Below are 16,676 nucleotides of genomic sequence, written 5' to 3' on the forward strand. Positions count from 1 at the left end.
AAAACAAACTAGACTTAAATCACTCTACTTGAAGTCATATCACTTATTTTGAGATTATCGTCACCAAAAAAGGCATCGGGGCAAACATGTACCAACAATATACATCTTTTGTGTCTTAGACATCCAAGAATTTCCAACGAAACTTTGTCATTTGTATGTTGAAATAAGATGAGATAAAAAATTTATAAATAATAGTAAAATAATTTGTAAATAGTAGTAAAATTGTTTGAATTAATATATTTGATAAGAATTTTGGAAAAAGAGAAAGAAAAAATTAAATAAAAAAATTATAAATTATAAATATTGTGAAAATATAATTTTTATTTTGAGATTTGAAAAAATTGAATTATTTTATGTGTTTTGTTTAAAATTTGATAAAATTGTAATGAGTAGATGAAAAAATTAAAAATTTGAAATTGAAAAGTATTTGAATTTGTAGTATTTGGATGTGGAGATGAGATGATATGAGATAATCTTGCAATCTAAACGAGAGTTGCGAGCATATGTACCATTAAGGCCTCGATTAGATAGTGAGATGAGATGATATGATATGTGAATAGTAGTGAAATGGTTTGAATTAATTAGTTCTATGAAATTTTAAAAAATGAGAGAGAAAAAGTTGAATAAAAATATTATAAAGTTAAAATATTGTTAAAATATAAATTTTTAATATAATTTTTATTTTGAAATTAAATTAAATTATTTTTTCTGTTTTATTTAGAAATTTGTAAAAATTGTAATGCAGCTGGGTTTGGCAGCCAAGAGTATCTCAACTACTCTCAAACACTCTCACTACTATTCTTTACTTTATTGTTACTTTTTACCTATTTTTTATATTATTCATTACTTTTCACCTACTTTTTACTACTTTTCAATATTCTATTATTACTTTTTCATTATTTTTTTACTACTATTCATTATGATATTTGAATAGAAAATAATAAGGTTACTACACTCCTACTATTCATTTACTACTTTTTTTTATTTAATTTTTTTAATTTTTTATTTTATTTAATGGTTAAGAAAGTGACTATTAATAAAATTATATATTTTTTAATAATTAAAGATATTAAAAAATATTTAAAAAAAATAAGAAAATAAATATACTATAAATAATAAATAAATAATAAGAGAATAATAACCACCACCCTATTTGAATATTGAAATGAGTATCTATGGGATGAGAGGCTATTCTCCAAATCAGGCCTAAAATAACTCTCGTAGGTCCCTATACCAATATTCAAAGAATAATGCTAGAGCAGTGGGGACTCTTGCTGGAGTTCTAATATTTATTTTTATATGTTTTTATTTTAAATTATTTTTTTTATAGATTTTTTTAATAATTTTAAATATTTTTAAAAATAAAAAAAAATTTACAATATTATTAAAAAATATTTCTTTAATCACGAAATAAAATAAAAAATATTTTTTTATAATTTTTTATTTTACTTCGTGATTAAAGAAATATTTTTTAATAATTTTTTTTTACTTTTTAATTAAAGAAATATTTTTAATAATGTTTTAAATTTATTTTATTTTTAAAAAATATTAAAAAAATTTATATAAAAAATAATTTAAAAAAAAAAAACACGTGAAAACATGTGAAAACACATGCTCCCGCATCGGGAGTGTAGCATCATCCATATTCAAATATTAGACTTTAGGCCGTACCTCATACGACTTTAGGTCCCTATACCTATTTGCCCGATGCTTAGGCATAAACGACTTGACGTTCGTGTCGTATTCCGTACGCCGACAGACACCGACACGGTTTGACCGTTCATCTCCTGTGGTTTAAGCAACAAGAGAAGCTTCGTAGTGGTCCCCACCGCATTACAAAATATTTTATTAAAAGGAAAATTCTACTGTCGCAAAATATCCATCGAATCGGATTTTTTTACTGAATTATTTTTTTATTTTATTTTTAATTTTTTAATGAGCTTGTATATTTTTAAAAAATATTTGGACATTCGGTGAGTACATTCAATAGCTTCCCTAAGTGGGTGTATTATAAGTATTATAAGTATTAGATTGTTATAAAATAGGACAGTGCTACCGTGGCGTACCACTAATTTTTTTTTTCTTTTAACAATTTTTTAATATACTTAATGATTAAGAAAAAAATAAAAAAATATATAATTTTACTAATAGTCACTTTCTTAATTATTAAATAAAAAATAAAACAATTAAAATAATTAAACGATAATTTTAAACAATAATTTTAAGACGTTCCACAAACATTTTCAACGTAATACATTTATTAAGCATGTTTTTTTTTCTAAGTTTTTTATTAAAATTTTTTTTTATAATTTAAAGAAATACAGCCACAATATATGTAAACTCCGTTAGCCTATACTACTTAATGTCGAGGGTTCACAAATTATGTCTATATTTCTCTACGGTATAAAAAAAAAAAAAAATTGATTTCTTTTTACAATGTTTGAATTAAAAAATTAAAAATAAATTAAATCTTATTTTTAATTAAACTAATACTATTCTTCTTTTAAATATTTTTATTCTTAATTATGATAGGATATATTTTAAACAGTTTATATATGAGCTACTTAATACTTATCACGTAACAAATATAATTAAAGAAGAATGAAATTTAAGACTAATAATATTTTGGGAGAATGGAAAGATATCGTAGCAATACCTTTTTACATTTTTTTTTTATATAATTATATTTTAAATCAACATTATTTATGTAAAAGGAGGTTAATTTTATAAGTTATTTTAATGTAAAATTTATCTTTTAGATTAAATTATTATGTAAGCACTTACGAATAATATAATTTTTTAATTTAAAATTAAATTAATATTAAATACAGTTTTAGAGGGGTGACTCTGAAATTTTCGCGTGGTTTTTTTTTTTTTTTTTTTTTTTTTTTTTTTTTTTTTTTTTTTTTTAAGAATAAAATCTACATTAAAATACTGATTTCTTCCCCGCGTGAACGGACAGGTTGAGTTCCGGGAGAATTATTCCAATCCAAAGCTCGACCATTCTACCGCGTAAAAAGAAAGGCGATCGAAGATCAAAGAAACCACCGAGTCTTATAGAAAAAGAGAATCGCAGAGCTTCTCCATCTGCTTCGATTCAACTGACAGAAAAGAGAACAAAGAAAATTCATCTCGATTTTCGATCGCCATGAGCTTTCTATTTGGCAAGAGAAAAACTCCGGCAGGTTTGTCATCGCATCTTTCGTTTTCTTCCTTCTGTTGATTGTTAACAACGTGCTTTGCAGAAGTAATTGGTATTATATGCCAGGTTTGAGAATTATGAGTATAATCGAAACCTCATTTTTTAGTAATTTGTTACTTGTGTTCGACTGGGAGTCGGGTTTGTGGTCGTAGTTGGGCTTTTCATTGTTTGATCGCTTTGTCGGGAAGGAGACTGAATGAAACGGAATACATTTTTTTTCGTATTTTTAATATTCGGATTACTTCATCCTGATCCATTGATTTGATTTGGTTATTTATAATGGGATTCCAATGTTGTGGATTGAAGTGATCATGAACGTTATCAGTTGAGTATGTTTTAGATTGATTCTCTGCTACACATCACAATCAAAATGTAATGGTCCCGGCTCGCAAAGTATAACAATATTGCTGTCTACATTTTGTAATCCAACTGATACTGGGCTGCAGAATTTGCGAAAGGCAAGCATGTATTTGGTTTTTAAAAAACCTTTTAGACTGGGTTATAATCGGTTTGATGGGTCCATAGTTTGCGTAACTTCACATATGAACTTCCATATTTTCATGTGCATTCTCCGATCATTTGGGTTTGGTTGTCTTTGGCTTCATTTTGGGTGTTGCTTATGTGCCTAGGTGTATGGTAAGTAATCGGGGATGATGCATTGCGTTTCAGTAGCCCGTACGCTTTATTTTGAAACAGTTAGTCGTTTATAAAATGAATTTGTTCATGGTTGCTGCATTCTTTTTTATCCTCAGAACTTCTGCGGGAAAATAAGAGGATGCTGGACAAATCTATAAGGGAAATAGATCGGGAGAGACAAGGTCTACAAGCGCAGGAGAAGAAACTAATTCTGGAGATAAAGAAAAGCGCCAAGCAAGGGCAGATGGTATGTTATCTTTGCCACTTACTTTTGTATTTTTCTTGTCTCACCAGGATAGCGTGTCTAGTTTCCTGCATCTCCTTGTAGTCACCGGTTCCAGTTTATGTATTTATATTGTATATACATTCAGTCATAGAATTCGTACTTTTTCAGCATATTTTTATCCTTTGGACCTTTATTTTCTGTAGTTTAGTTTTTTTTTTTTTTGGTGGATGTTACTTAAGCTGCAAAGGGAAAAAAAGAGAGACAAAATGAAGTGATATGATCGTCTCTTTGTAACAATAATACTTCGCGAGCACTTTCATTTCTCAATCTCTTCCTAATGTTGAGCTTTGGAGATCACTGGATCTCCCAAGCCAATACTAAAGTTCATATCTTACATGAGATTTTGGGATCTCTCTCTCTCTCTCTCTCTCTCTCTGTATCGTATGTCTGCATCCCTTTTCTTTGGATAGATAAGTTAGACAGGAACCTGTCGGGCCTTGACGAATCCATGATGTCACCTTCCATCCTATTCTTACACTGGACGAAGTGCTATTTGCACTAGATCCCACTGATTCTCAATGTTTCTAGTCCACTGCTACTTTTAGATTCCACTTGGTTACCTTTATGTGTATGGGATATGTGAGGATTCTCTTTCACTTTCATCAAGCTCTCGAAGCAGTAAACTTTTATTGGTTTTTAACTTGCAAACTTATGAGCAGTTTTTCTGGCGCAAGTATTTTTGTCTTAGGATTTCCAAATTGGAGGCTGATATTGAATCTGGTTTGTCTACAAGTTTTAATGGGTTTAGAGGCCACCCCTTTCAAATTTATCTTTGATTTGGTGTTAACTTTGTTCCAGGGAGCTGTAAGGGTGATGGCAAAAGATCTCGTTAGAACACGCCATCAGATTGAAAAATTCTATAAGCTTAAATCACAACTCCAGGGTGTATCTCTTAGAATCCAGGTATGTTATACTCTGAAATATATTTTGATCACATCGATGAGTACATGCTTTTATGCCTATACTTTATCTTAGTCTAATCTAATAGCTCAAGGCCTGTTGCTTTTTTTAATCCTTTTCAAACATGGTAGTAGATATTTTCTTACTTTGTATATGGGGGGAAGCCAGCATTCATATGATTTTTAACAGTTTAAGGTTGTGTTTGGGATACCACAAAGTAAGGCCAGCTAGTTTATAAGGTTGAAAATGTAACTAGAAAAAGGGAGGTGATATATGTTGCATATGAGGGTTTAGCTATAAAAAAAAAAAAAAAAAAAGTGTTTCAGTTGCTTTTTCTTTTCTTTTCTTTTTTTAAAGAAACTGGAAAGAGGATATTTGTGTAAAATCTAGCTTGGATCTGATGTCTTCTTCGTAGGACATATGACATAAAAGTATCTGTTATAGTGCCTTTTGGTTTGAGGCTTCTAAGGCTTGTAAGTTGACAGAATTCTTGAGTTCATCCTGATTATAAAATTTGCTTTTACTTCTAGACGTTGAAATCAACACAAGCGATGGGGGAGGCAATGAAAGGTGTGACAAAGGCAATGGGCCAGATGAATAGACAGATGAACTTACCATCATTACAGAAAATTATGCAAGAATTTGAAAGGGAGAATGAGAAGATGGAATTGACAACTGAAGTGATGGGAGACGCTATTGATGATGCTTTGGAAGGGGATGAGGAGGAGGAAGAAACAGATGAACTAGTGAATCAAGTTCTCGATGAGATTGGAATTGATGTCAATCAAGCGGTACTTTTATTTTCTTCTCTCTTTTTTTCCCGTCCTCATGATTGACTTATCAAATGAGGCTTGACTACTGTAGTGTCGAAGTTAGACTTTGGGTCATAACTACTATAGGTTGACATGTTCTAATTTGATATGCAGCTTGTTAATGCACCATCATCTGCTGTTGCTGCACCACCAACCAAGAATAAGGTTCCACAAGTGGAAACAGTGGGTAATGATGTCAGTGGAATAGATAGTGAGCTACAGGCAAGGTTAAATAATTTAAGAAAAATGTAATTTTCATGTCTTTTGTATACTATGAACTTCGGATCTGCTGTATAAAGTGAAAGTCCATCCTGTGACACTTATGAAAACTGTACCAGAATGTATCAACTCGTGGGTTGAAATGAAGTGGTGATTTCAGTAAAATTACATTAGGTAAATTTTATGTATAAAGAAATGCATGATATGTATATAATCGACCTCCATGGTTGACTCCTCGGCTTAATTATGAAACACAAACATCTTGTCCCACCCAGTGCAACTTGCTTCCTATCTATATTCTTTGTTTGTTATTATCATCCCGACAGGTCCACAGATACCCACCACACACGAAACGTTATCAGAATTCCCCTTCCCAACGGGAAAAACAAAATCCATTAAACTGAGCTGCCTGAGTCCTGCACATTTTCTTGAGAATTTGCTTGCTGTGTATTCACGACATGTCGATGACACCGCCAGCCAACGGGTGACCTACAAAGCGGGCACTCCGAATGAGAGTAGAGCCACATATCTATGCATGGAGCATGAAAGGAGTGCTTGCACTGTGGCAGTTTCCGCACCTCTTCACCTTCCTCGAAAGCTGATAAGCAAACTGCACATTCACAATCATTCAGCTCAACGCCTTGTTCATCTGCTGCCACTCCTTTCTTGTACTTGAAGCTGGACAACAAGTTCCTGTTGGGGTTTACACAGCTCTGACTGGTTGAGATCTCCACCAACGGGCTTCTTCGTCCTGGTGCTCTCTGGATTTGGTGGCTCCGTGTGCACCATCTGACAATTAGGAGGTTGTATAGGGCTAGCAACAGAGCGGCGGTCGCGATCACCACGAGGCCATAATATAAGGTAGGTAAGTTGGATTTTGATGGAGCAGGAGGTGGCTGTCTGAAGGGGCTTGCAAAATCACCCATTCTCGAATGAAATTTTCGAGGTTGCAAGTATAGAGAGGTTGCAGTAGTTACAACAGGACAGGGGATTGCAGGGGATCTGAATACTACGAATACACTAGTCTTAGAAGACAATTACATCGTTGTTAGTATTAGATTAATAATTGGTAGTTAATCTAAAAGACGTGGTGGTTAGGAAGGCAAATATATTAAGAGTAATGTTACATATAGTCGTAGAGTGCGTAAGTATCGTACAGTCGTTTTGAAAAAAAATAAGGTCTATTATTAAAAATTTAATTTTCTTTTTCATTTCCATGGAGATTCATATTCACTTTTTTCAAAATAATTACGTGACGTTTATACATTCACAACTACAACTATTATTTTTTTTTGGTATATTAATTGTTTGTAAATGTATTATACAAAGAATGAAAGACAAAGTAATGGACAACCACTGGCTGAATTGTAGATAAGCAACCTGTAACTGTCTGTCTGTCTCCCTTTCATGGATTATTGAGAATAATAATATGGCTGGAAACTGCTGATTTTTATTTTTTATAAGAATAATTCCTTCTTTTTCTGTCCATTTTGGATAACAAAATTGTAAGTACTAGAATTTTCTCCTTCATGTCACTGTCAAGCCAACCAAAGTCATCTACAGATTGCTTGCTACTTTAAGCTTCTTGCAAATTATTTTGTGCCTTGTCACTTGAATTTATTTATCGAGTCTCTCTCGACTTGTCACACGAATTTTCCAAGGTACGAGAATGAGTTTGAATTTTTATGGGCTTTAGCTTTTGTAATTTATTTAAGAGATTATATGATGCAACCTCATGAACATAACCTGAATTAGCTATATAAGTTGGGAAGACGGACGGAAGCATATATACAAAGCTTAATTGACTCCTCTTATTTGACCAAATAATTAATAATCTTTTCATTATATTATTTCTTTTCGTAGAAAACAAAAAAGTGAAATTTTTTATGAAAACGCAAACATATTTCTTTTTCTCCTTTGGTATTGTAATAACATTGCGAAATCGTATATACATACACCAACAACGCACTATACTGGACCAACAACTAATACTGAAAGGCAAAATTTAGGGAAGCAAATGAGATTATATAATCCAATAGTCCTAGCCATAAACGATGGATACTAGGCATCTCTCTCTTTCAAGAGAATTCACGGCTAGGACTGTTCACCTGACTTGAAAATCACACTTCTGACCCGTTTTGATATAGAAGCATTCTGTTTGGCCGATTACCCTACCCAAAAATACTTTTGGAAGAAATGGGTATTTCGAACTAACCCCTTTTTAATTTTTAATTTTTTTATTATTATAAAAAAATCTCTCTCTCTCTCTCTATATATGTATACTAGAAAAATTTGATTACTATTCTATACAAAAAATTTGAAATGGTTTGTTCTAATGCTCTTTTGTGATTTTGTACAAGAGATTGTGATCGTGCACTAATTTGCAGAATCTGTTTGTTTCTGAATTTCAATGTAGGTGGAATTTGTATTGTAACGAATGTCTTACAATTCATTGTATTTCAAATTGGATGGCTTTGTTTTATGCAAATGAAAATTTAATGAGAAGTTTAGCTCATAGAGCCAAAAAATAATCTATATTGGATTATGCAATTTCAAAAGAAGATGACTTTTTGCTATAGTAATTTGGGGTTGGGGGGTCATATTTGTTTTTACTGTAACTAGACCAAAGTGAATAAAAAATACTTTCTCTCTCCCTCGATTCTCCCTCTCCCGAACTCAGTTATCATTTCTTGCTCCTGCGGTATTTCTCCTCCATTTCTTCCTCGTTCCTTTTTTCCTTTTTGCTAGGGTTTCTTCCATTTCTCCATCTTTGTAAAATCACTGCCTTTTCGATCCCCTCACGTGTCTGCGAAATCACTCTTTTTTCGATCCCCTCCTAGACAGAGCTTCGTCTAGCACCTTCTATTTCATCATAGTAGCTTTTGTCCATTGCAGTAGCAACAGGCCGTTGCAGCAGCACTAGCACATCCTGCCGTAAGTTTTGAAAAATAGGTAAGTATGTTTGAAATTTATTTTACTGTGATGTTGATTTAGAAGTAGTGTGATGATTTTATTGTGGATTGAGGGGCTAGGGTTGTGTTATTAGGGGTTTTCTTGTAAAGTTTTGAATCAAAAGGATTTTTTTTTTTTTTTTTTTTTTTGTGGAATTGATTTTTTTGCTTGGATCAACCAATAGACATAAGTTAAACAGATGATTTTGCTTGAATCAATCAAAGGGATTTCGTTTGTGGAATTTGGGAACTCAAGTTTTCTCACTGCTGTAACACTTACAGAAATCCATCATTGTCCATATAAGATTCATATATGGAGTCCATGTGACTGGCTGTAGATGAAAGTCATTAACAAAATGTCTTAGCAGGTTTCTACTGCAACGAAGGATATATAGATACATATTAGTCTACTATAATACATTACAAGTTCTTATCTTAAAAGTCCATCCTTATATTGGTATTGCACGGGTTCTTAATAAAAACTCAGTGAATTTATTGTCCTTGCCTCCTACAAATCAATCCAAAAGCTATACAGGGTCATCCAGGTGCAAGCATCTATGAATGCTTTCAAAGCCATAATGTGATTGAATATTGCAATGCAATATTTAGGGATGTAATAGAACCATAAATTAGATGTAAACAACCTCAAGCACACAAAACATTGCTTGCTAATCTTGTGATGTAAACAAGTGTATGTGGGTTGCTTGGCACAAAGTTTGCTCCTCAATTCGGGAAGGGAGTTTGGGTCTTCGAAAATTAGAAGAAGTTCAAGATTCTTTATTTATGAAGCTTGCTTGGAATTTATTGACAGGCGACTCTTTATGGGCTAATTTCTTCAAGCAGAAGTATGTGAAAGATCAGCATGTGACTACGGTAGATCAACGAAAAGGAACATTGTTTTAGAAACACATTGTGGATATGGTTCCAAAGATTTTAGGTAATTCTTGGTGGCGAGTTCGGGATGGAAATGTTTCATTTTGGCGAGATCCTTGGCTAAAATCGGGCCCCCTTTAAATTCTTGTGAGATATTTGATCGCCCCTTCTTAAAGTAAGGGATTGTAGGCTTCAGAATGGTTGGGATGTGGATTTGTTACATCGATTGGTGGGGGAATCCAAAATGGAAGAAATTCTGAATTGCCTAGGTGAACAACAAGAGGGCGAAGACTTATTGATTTGGAAGCCAAATCTAAATGGGTAATTTTCATCGAAATTGGCTTGGGATTGTGTTCATGTTCATGTACCTAAATCTGAATGGGCTTCTTGGATTTGGCATTCAACTCTTCCAAAAAAATATTCGGTTATCGTTTTGAAGGCATTTAATCTTAGCCTTACCGTTGATAGTCGAATCAGCGCTTTGGGAATTCCTTTAGCTTCAAGGAGTGAATGTTGTACTCAAGGGTGTGTGGAAGATCAAGATCATGTCCTTGCCAACGGGATGATTGCTGTAGATATTTGGAGGCGTGCCTCTTTCCAGTTGGGGATACTGTATCACCTGAGGAGATCATGGAGAGCAACTATGGAATTATGGTTTCGGCGCGCTGCTCATTCGACTTAAAAAGGTACATTGCTTGCTCTTATCCCTATTATTGTGACTTGGTCTCTTTGAGTGTAGAGATGTAAAGCACGTATGGAAGGTAAATGAATTTCTGTGGGCTCTCTTTGGAGTTCGATTAAGGCTGCTATTGCTTGGGTGGGAATATGCTTGCGTGCTAGTAAAAAAATGAATGATGGAGATGAAAGAGTGTTGAATTTTTTCTCTATTCCTATTAAACCTATGAAGAGACAGAAATTTTATTTTGTGAAATAGATGAAACCGAACCCAGGCTGGTTTAAATTAAATGTGGATAGGAGTTCTTTGGGAAATGTAGGTCGTATGGGTGCAGGGGGCATAATTAGAGATGAGAAGGGGAATCTTACTAGGGCTTTTGCTAAAGAACTGAGACATGGCTCTAATAATGAAGCTAAGCTCATTGCCCTTTTCTATGGTCTTCAATATTGCAAGGATTTAGCTATTCGAAGAGTGGAGATTGAATTAGATTTTTTGCTAGTGGTTCATTGGTTAGAAAAAGGGAGATGTGGTATATGGTATCTTGAAGACTATTGGGAAAAGATACAAACTTGTCTGTCTACCTTGGAAGTTAAGGTATGACATATTTATAGAGAAGGAAATGCAGGAGCATATTTCTTGGCACTTTGGGCGTCAGATCAGAAGAAGGGTACATGGAACTCATACCATGATGTGCCGCATTTGCTAAAAGGGATTCTGAAAGTTGATAAAGTTGGTCTTCAGGCTATTCACTTCTAGGCGTTAATAAGGTGCTTTTGGTCAGGTTACAAGAGTTAGAAGGCTTGGTTCATTTTGGTTTTATGCAGGTTGGTTCTATTTTGTATTTTTCTTGTTGGTTTTTAAAATGAATTTCTTTGCTTATTTTGACACTTGGTTTTGGGTTTAGTTTATGGCGTTATACTTTGTAAGCTCCTAAGTGTAATATTGTTACCACAGTTTTCCTCCGCCATAAGTGAATGTTTTATTTAATAAACTTGGAATGGGCTGCTATGTGGGTAGCCCTCTCAAAGTTATCGCTAAAAATTACTGCTCGAGTATTTTAATTTTTTTATTTATTAATGATTAAGAAAGTGATTATTAGTGGAATTATATATTTTTAATTTTTTTCTTAATGATTAAGAATATAAAAAAAACTTAAAAGAAAATGATAAAAAAATCATCTACAAATTTGTGCTAGCGGTACCACTCTCTCTCTCTCTCTATATATATATATATAATATCACTTCTATTATAAAATCTCTTATATTATAAAAGCGGCCACGAGCATGCGAATAGTATGAACAATAGTTTGTATTTGTGTTCTGATCCTGAGGGTTAGATGTTTAACCAAATTAATATCCTACAGTCTTAGGACTTTTGGATCAATGATTGAGTCTTTAACTATTTGTATTAGAGTAGGGACTACGTCACAAGTTCAAGTCATGAAGGGGCGACCCATAGACTTGATTAAAATACATTGGTACTATGTATGAACATGATGTTAAGTGTAATATGTATGCCTTGGTACTATGTATGAGTATGGTGTTAAGATGAGTGAAGCCTCCAAAAGGGAAAGTGTAACACCCCGTATTTCAGTATATTTTTACTGAAGGATTATTTTTGATTGTTCAAAAATTTATCCTCTTATTTTTTAAAATTGGTTGGATTTTTAGTAAGTTTATTTCTATGATTTTAATTTGGTGAAAATTATTTTTATGTGCTTTCCAAATATTTATTTATTGTTATGCATTTAAATTGCTTTTAATATTTAAATTAATTACTGTGGGATTTAATTATTTCAATTTGACTTTACCATTACGTTTAAATTATTTTATTTAACTTGTGGTTTTAAAATCATCTCCGTTGGATCATTTTTGTGACCCAAGTTATGAGGGACCCAAGTTATGAGGATTGGACCTCATTTCTTTTCCCTCCATTTTTCTTTCCTTCCTTTTTCTTTTCTTTCTTTTCTTTTTCTTCTTTATTTTCTCTCCTTCCCGCGCAACTCCCTCTCCCTCCCTCTCTCTCCGTCCGTTCTTCCTCTCCCCCAGCCCGCCGCCGTCGCGCCGCCGTGCGCGACACCGCCCAGCCGACCAGCTCCCCCTCCCTCCGGCGACCTCACCTCCCAAATCTCAGCCCCTACCTCGCCGCCGGTAGCCCACACGCCCCCCACGAAGCCGCGGGCCACCTTCACGCCAGCGCCGCCGTGAGCCGGCGGTGGCCTTCACCGCCCAGCCCGCTAGCTTCCCCAGCCGCCGGCGACCTCACCCCACCAACCTCACCTCCATCCGTGCCGCTGTTAACCACCAGTAGCCCTTCGAAGCCACGGCACTCTTTCCGCCGTTACGCCGCCGTCGCACCGCCATTGGCCACCATCTTCCTACCACTTCATCCCCGACCTCTTGGCAACCCATTGGACCCAACCCCACCTCCGATCCGTCACCGGTGAAGCTCCACCATCTACATTTCCGATTTGGGCATTTTGGTCTTCTACCGCCCATTTCGCCGCCACCCACGGCAAACCACCACCACCACTAGCTTCACCTACCTTTCTAGGCCCTACCCTACCATTTTTGGGTCTTCGTTTGTCCTCGTTGAAAAGTGGGTATCTGTGACCCACGGCCACAGTGTATTTTACACTGTGGTGTTGCTCAGAAATCACCACTTGCAACTTCGAGATCCTCCAAAAATTATTATATTACACTGTAAGTATTTTCCTTAAAGAACTTTCGTGATTTAAATATATTTTTGCACTAACACATATTATCTGTGAATTGGTTTGTTTTGCCGGACTGAGTCCGAGGAGTTTCGGGGGTCGGATGGATTGTGGACGGAGTTGTGTGTTTGTTTGCATTGTGAATTGTGGTTGTTGGTTATGACTTGTTCACGTACATCGCATACTGCATGCATGATCATGTTTATAAAGAAAACTGGGTTTTCGCATGATTGCATACATGTTCATGTGTTTATTGAAATTGGATTTTCATGTGAGTAAAAGGAAAAGAGACTGTAGGGATGGTGGTAAGCAGGGATGGTGGTTGTGTCCCGCCTGTGATTCCCGCCTACAGTGCTCTGTTAAGTATTCATTGTGTGTAAAGGAACTGTAGGGATGGTGGTAAGCAGGGATGGTGGTAGAGTCCCGCCTGTGATTCCCGCCTACGGTGCACGCGATAGGGATGGTGGTAAGCAGGGATGGTGGTTGTGTCCTGCTTGTGATTCCCGCCTACGGTGCACGCGGTAGGGATGGTGGTAAGCAGGGACGGTGGTAGAGTCCCGCCTGCGATTCCCGCCTATAGTGTCCGATAAATGGATTGTTTGTGTGAATCATTTTATGGGAAAATGTTTTACGGATATTTTGGGCCAAAATGGGATTTTTGGCGTGTGTTGGAAATAATCATTTTTCTGGAAAAAATGATATTTTATGGCTAAATGTATTTTGCTATATTGTTGGTTGCATTAATGTATTTTTATCCCGAGAGTTGTTTGGTTTATACTTACCTGTGGTACCATTTTATGGTATCGTAGATTTTGATGCAGATGATGATGACGAGTCTTAGCTTGGCTCCGTTGGAGGAGTGATCTGGGATTGCTCCTGTTTAGTGAGTTATGTGTTTTTATCAATTAATGTATTTACCTTTGTATTATATTTGGGATGACTGTATAATTTTTTAAAGATAAATTGTGTTAAATATTTGTATTTAAATTCTGGTACTTATTTGACTATCCGCTGCGTTATTTTATTTGTACACTGTTGCATGTACACACACTGGCACTTCGTTGGGATGTGTGACCGTGTTGTCACCATCCTGGCGTCTCGATCCCTGTGTATTTATATAAGGGGGATTGGGGGCGCCACAGAAAGGGTTACCATCGGGTCAGTGTTGATAGAGTGGGCCATCGTAGATGTCAGATTCAGAAGCGTGATGAAATGTTATGATTCTGAAGGTTAAAAACTTAATCAAATTAGTATCTAACAATCATAGGACTTTTGGATCAATGGTTGGATCTTTAATAGTTTCTTGTTATTGAAGTTTTCTGTTTGATGAGTAAAATTACCTTTGTCCTTGAGGTTCTAATGTGTTTGATGGCTAAAATTACCTCTTTATCCTAAAGATTTGAGTTTGATGAGCTACCTTTTTGTCCATGAGGTTCTAAAGTATTTTTTGTTTGGCAAACAAAATTACCAAGGTTTTCACTTAGATAATTAGTGCCTCTTATTTTTTTTTCATCTCATTCTTATTGTCTATTTTGCGTTAATTAAATTGTATTATCTCTTAAATGAAATTATATTTCATTCCTGAGATTTCTTTTGAAAATATTTTAGATAAATTTGGTTATCTCCTTGTGCTATGACACACTCAGGATTAAGTTAATGTGCGATTATTTTTAGGAATAATGAAATTACTCAAGTATCTCTGCAACGCAGCAGAAATATCTATCAATTCACTCAACAAATTGGTTAGTATTCAAGCATGCAATTAATTTAATAATTAAACAATAACATAAAATAAATAAATAAATTGCTTAACACTAAAATTGGTATCGAAGAGAAATCCTTTAAAGAACTTTTTAAAGGTAAAACCCTACGGGGCAGCCAAACCCAGGAAAATCAATCTTATTATTTGAAAATCAATTATAAGTACTCATCAATTACAAAACCTTTACAACTTGACTCTCTTACTTGCCTAGACAAACGACTCGTTTGTCTTCTACCGAGGTAGCAGCCAGAACTTCTGGTGATATTCAAATATTATCTTTCCTCCTAGAATTCTAGGGGTTGAAGTCCAATCACACGATCCTCTACGCTCGAAGCACGATCACACTCAAAGAGAGATCACAAATATGAAAATTCATTAAGAAATTTTCTCACCAAAATATACACTAGAAAGTGTTCTAGAAAATATATAAATCTGAATATCTGATGATTTTAACCAATAAGATTTCTTAAATAAACAATCTGAAAGTCAATTTCAATTGCAGTAGGATTCTGCTGATGGAACAAATCTGATAGGAGTTTCAGGTGCAGTAGAAATCTACTGACGAGAAAATTCTGCTGACAAATTGCTAACTGTCAGCGCTGAAACTTTATCAAATAACTGCTTTAGATAACTTCTTGATACTTTGAAATTCTTTTTGCTTGATATCTTCTTTTTGAATCTTCTATCCAGATCACTTGATATCCCTGTCTTTTCGAACATTCAATCTTGATCAAAAGTATTTTGAACCATTATCTATTCAACCACTTACCTTCGAATTCAAATATTCATATATAAAAATAAAGACAAATCTTTATCTATTAATCTATTTATCTTTGAATTTAAATATTCATAGATAAAGATGAAGACAAATTACGTTCATCCAATAATTCAAATAGGTCATTGTCATCTAATCCTAACCAACAAACTTTAACATCAACAAATAATAACATATGATATGAGTTATTTAGAAATAAGACCATCTAATGATTTTTTTTTTGTCCATTAACATCTACAAAAATGTGGTCCAATCATAAGGGTTAGCTTACTAAAGAATGTCAAACAATGTTCTATTCTTGTTTCTTTCTATTTTACAGTTTCATTAGTTTAATTCAAAATATTCAACTTTTAAGATCATCTTCTTATATATAAACAATGTAGACCTAGGCATGAGCCTTGCACTAAGAGAAAACTATACATGAGTTGGGAAGATCAATTTTATAAACAAAAGAAAACTCCATCTCCGTAAAACAAATTAACTATCCACTTGTGTGAAACAAATACATGTATGCAGCTATCAAATACTAAACTTTACAATGGTTAAGAAACCATGCTTTGATCCACATATCTATCTTTAGTTTGCTACATTTGCTACTATCGATTTAATAATTAATTTTTTTTAATTTTTTTTTATAATTGAAACTCTAAAATACTTTCACATTGATTAGTTTATATCATATTAACAATTGTTATTTTTCCTCAATGATTTTCAGTCTTAATAACTAGTTTTAATTGACATGCATTTTAAAGATTATATTTTCACATATAAAAAAACATAGCAATACTTTCACCTGGACATACGTTCGTTGCACAGTTCGACCAACACATTGCGCAGACCTTGTTAACCAGTCCGACCGACACATTGCTTG

The 16,676-nt window shown here is 34.2% G+C and overlaps 2 protein-coding genes across 2 annotated transcripts; one reads left to right on the forward strand and one right to left on the reverse strand.

Moving 5' to 3' along the window:
• The first annotated feature begins 2,961 nt into the window (after positions 1–2,961).
• Positions 2,962–6,220, forward strand: LOC121250415 (vacuolar protein sorting-associated protein 2 homolog 1-like). Its single transcript, XM_041149548.1, has 5 exons — positions 2,962–3,185; positions 3,955–4,085; positions 4,923–5,027; positions 5,555–5,815; positions 5,951–6,220. The coding sequence occupies exons 1-5, from the start codon at positions 3,149–3,151 to the stop codon at positions 6,086–6,088; spliced, it is 672 nt and encodes a 223-aa protein (XP_041005482.1). The 5' UTR covers positions 2,962–3,148; the 3' UTR covers positions 6,089–6,220.
• Positions 6,221–6,256: 36 nt separating this feature from the next.
• LOC121250416 (RING-H2 finger protein ATL52-like) lies at positions 6,257–12,536 on the reverse strand. Its single transcript, XM_041149549.1, has 3 exons — positions 12,512–12,536; positions 6,634–6,985; positions 6,257–6,544 (listed from the first exon to the last, which is right to left on the reverse strand). Exons 2-3 carry the CDS (start codon positions 6,979–6,981, stop codon positions 6,344–6,346), a joined length of 549 nt encoding a protein of 182 aa, XP_041005483.1. The 5' UTR covers positions 6,982–6,985; positions 12,512–12,536; the 3' UTR covers positions 6,257–6,343.
• Between the last annotated feature and the right edge of the window lie 4,140 nt (positions 12,537–16,676).

The sequence above is a fragment of the Juglans microcarpa x Juglans regia genome, chromosome 2D (genome assembly GCF_004785595.1).
Source record: "Juglans microcarpa x Juglans regia isolate MS1-56 chromosome 2D, Jm3101_v1.0, whole genome shotgun sequence".
Lineage (NCBI taxonomy): Eukaryota > Viridiplantae > Streptophyta > Magnoliopsida > Fagales > Juglandaceae > Juglans > Juglans microcarpa x Juglans regia.

What these genes read in the sequence shown, in the direction of transcription:
- LOC121250415 (XM_041149548.1), top strand. Translation starts at nt 3,149, where the DNA reads ATGAGCTTTCTATTTGGCAAGAGAAAAACTCCGGCAG. An exon ending in GTGTATCTCTTAGAATCCAG is followed by an intron (nt 5,028 to 5,554) that starts GTATGTTATACT and finishes TTTTACTTCTAG; the next exon opens with ACGTTGAAATCAACACAAGC. An exon ending in GAATTGATGTCAATCAAGCG is followed by an intron (nt 5,816 to 5,950) that starts GTACTTTTATTT and finishes TTTGATATGCAG; the next exon opens with CTTGTTAATGCACCATCATC.
- LOC121250416 (XM_041149549.1), bottom strand. Translation starts at nt 6,981, where the DNA reads ATGGGTGATTTTGCAAGCCCCTTCAGACAGCCACCTCCTGCTCCATCA. An exon ending in CTTTCGAGGAAGGTGAAGAG is followed by an intron (nt 6,545 to 6,633) that starts GTGCGGAAACTG and finishes CCCGCTTTGTAG; the next exon opens with GTCACCCGTTGGCTGGCGGT.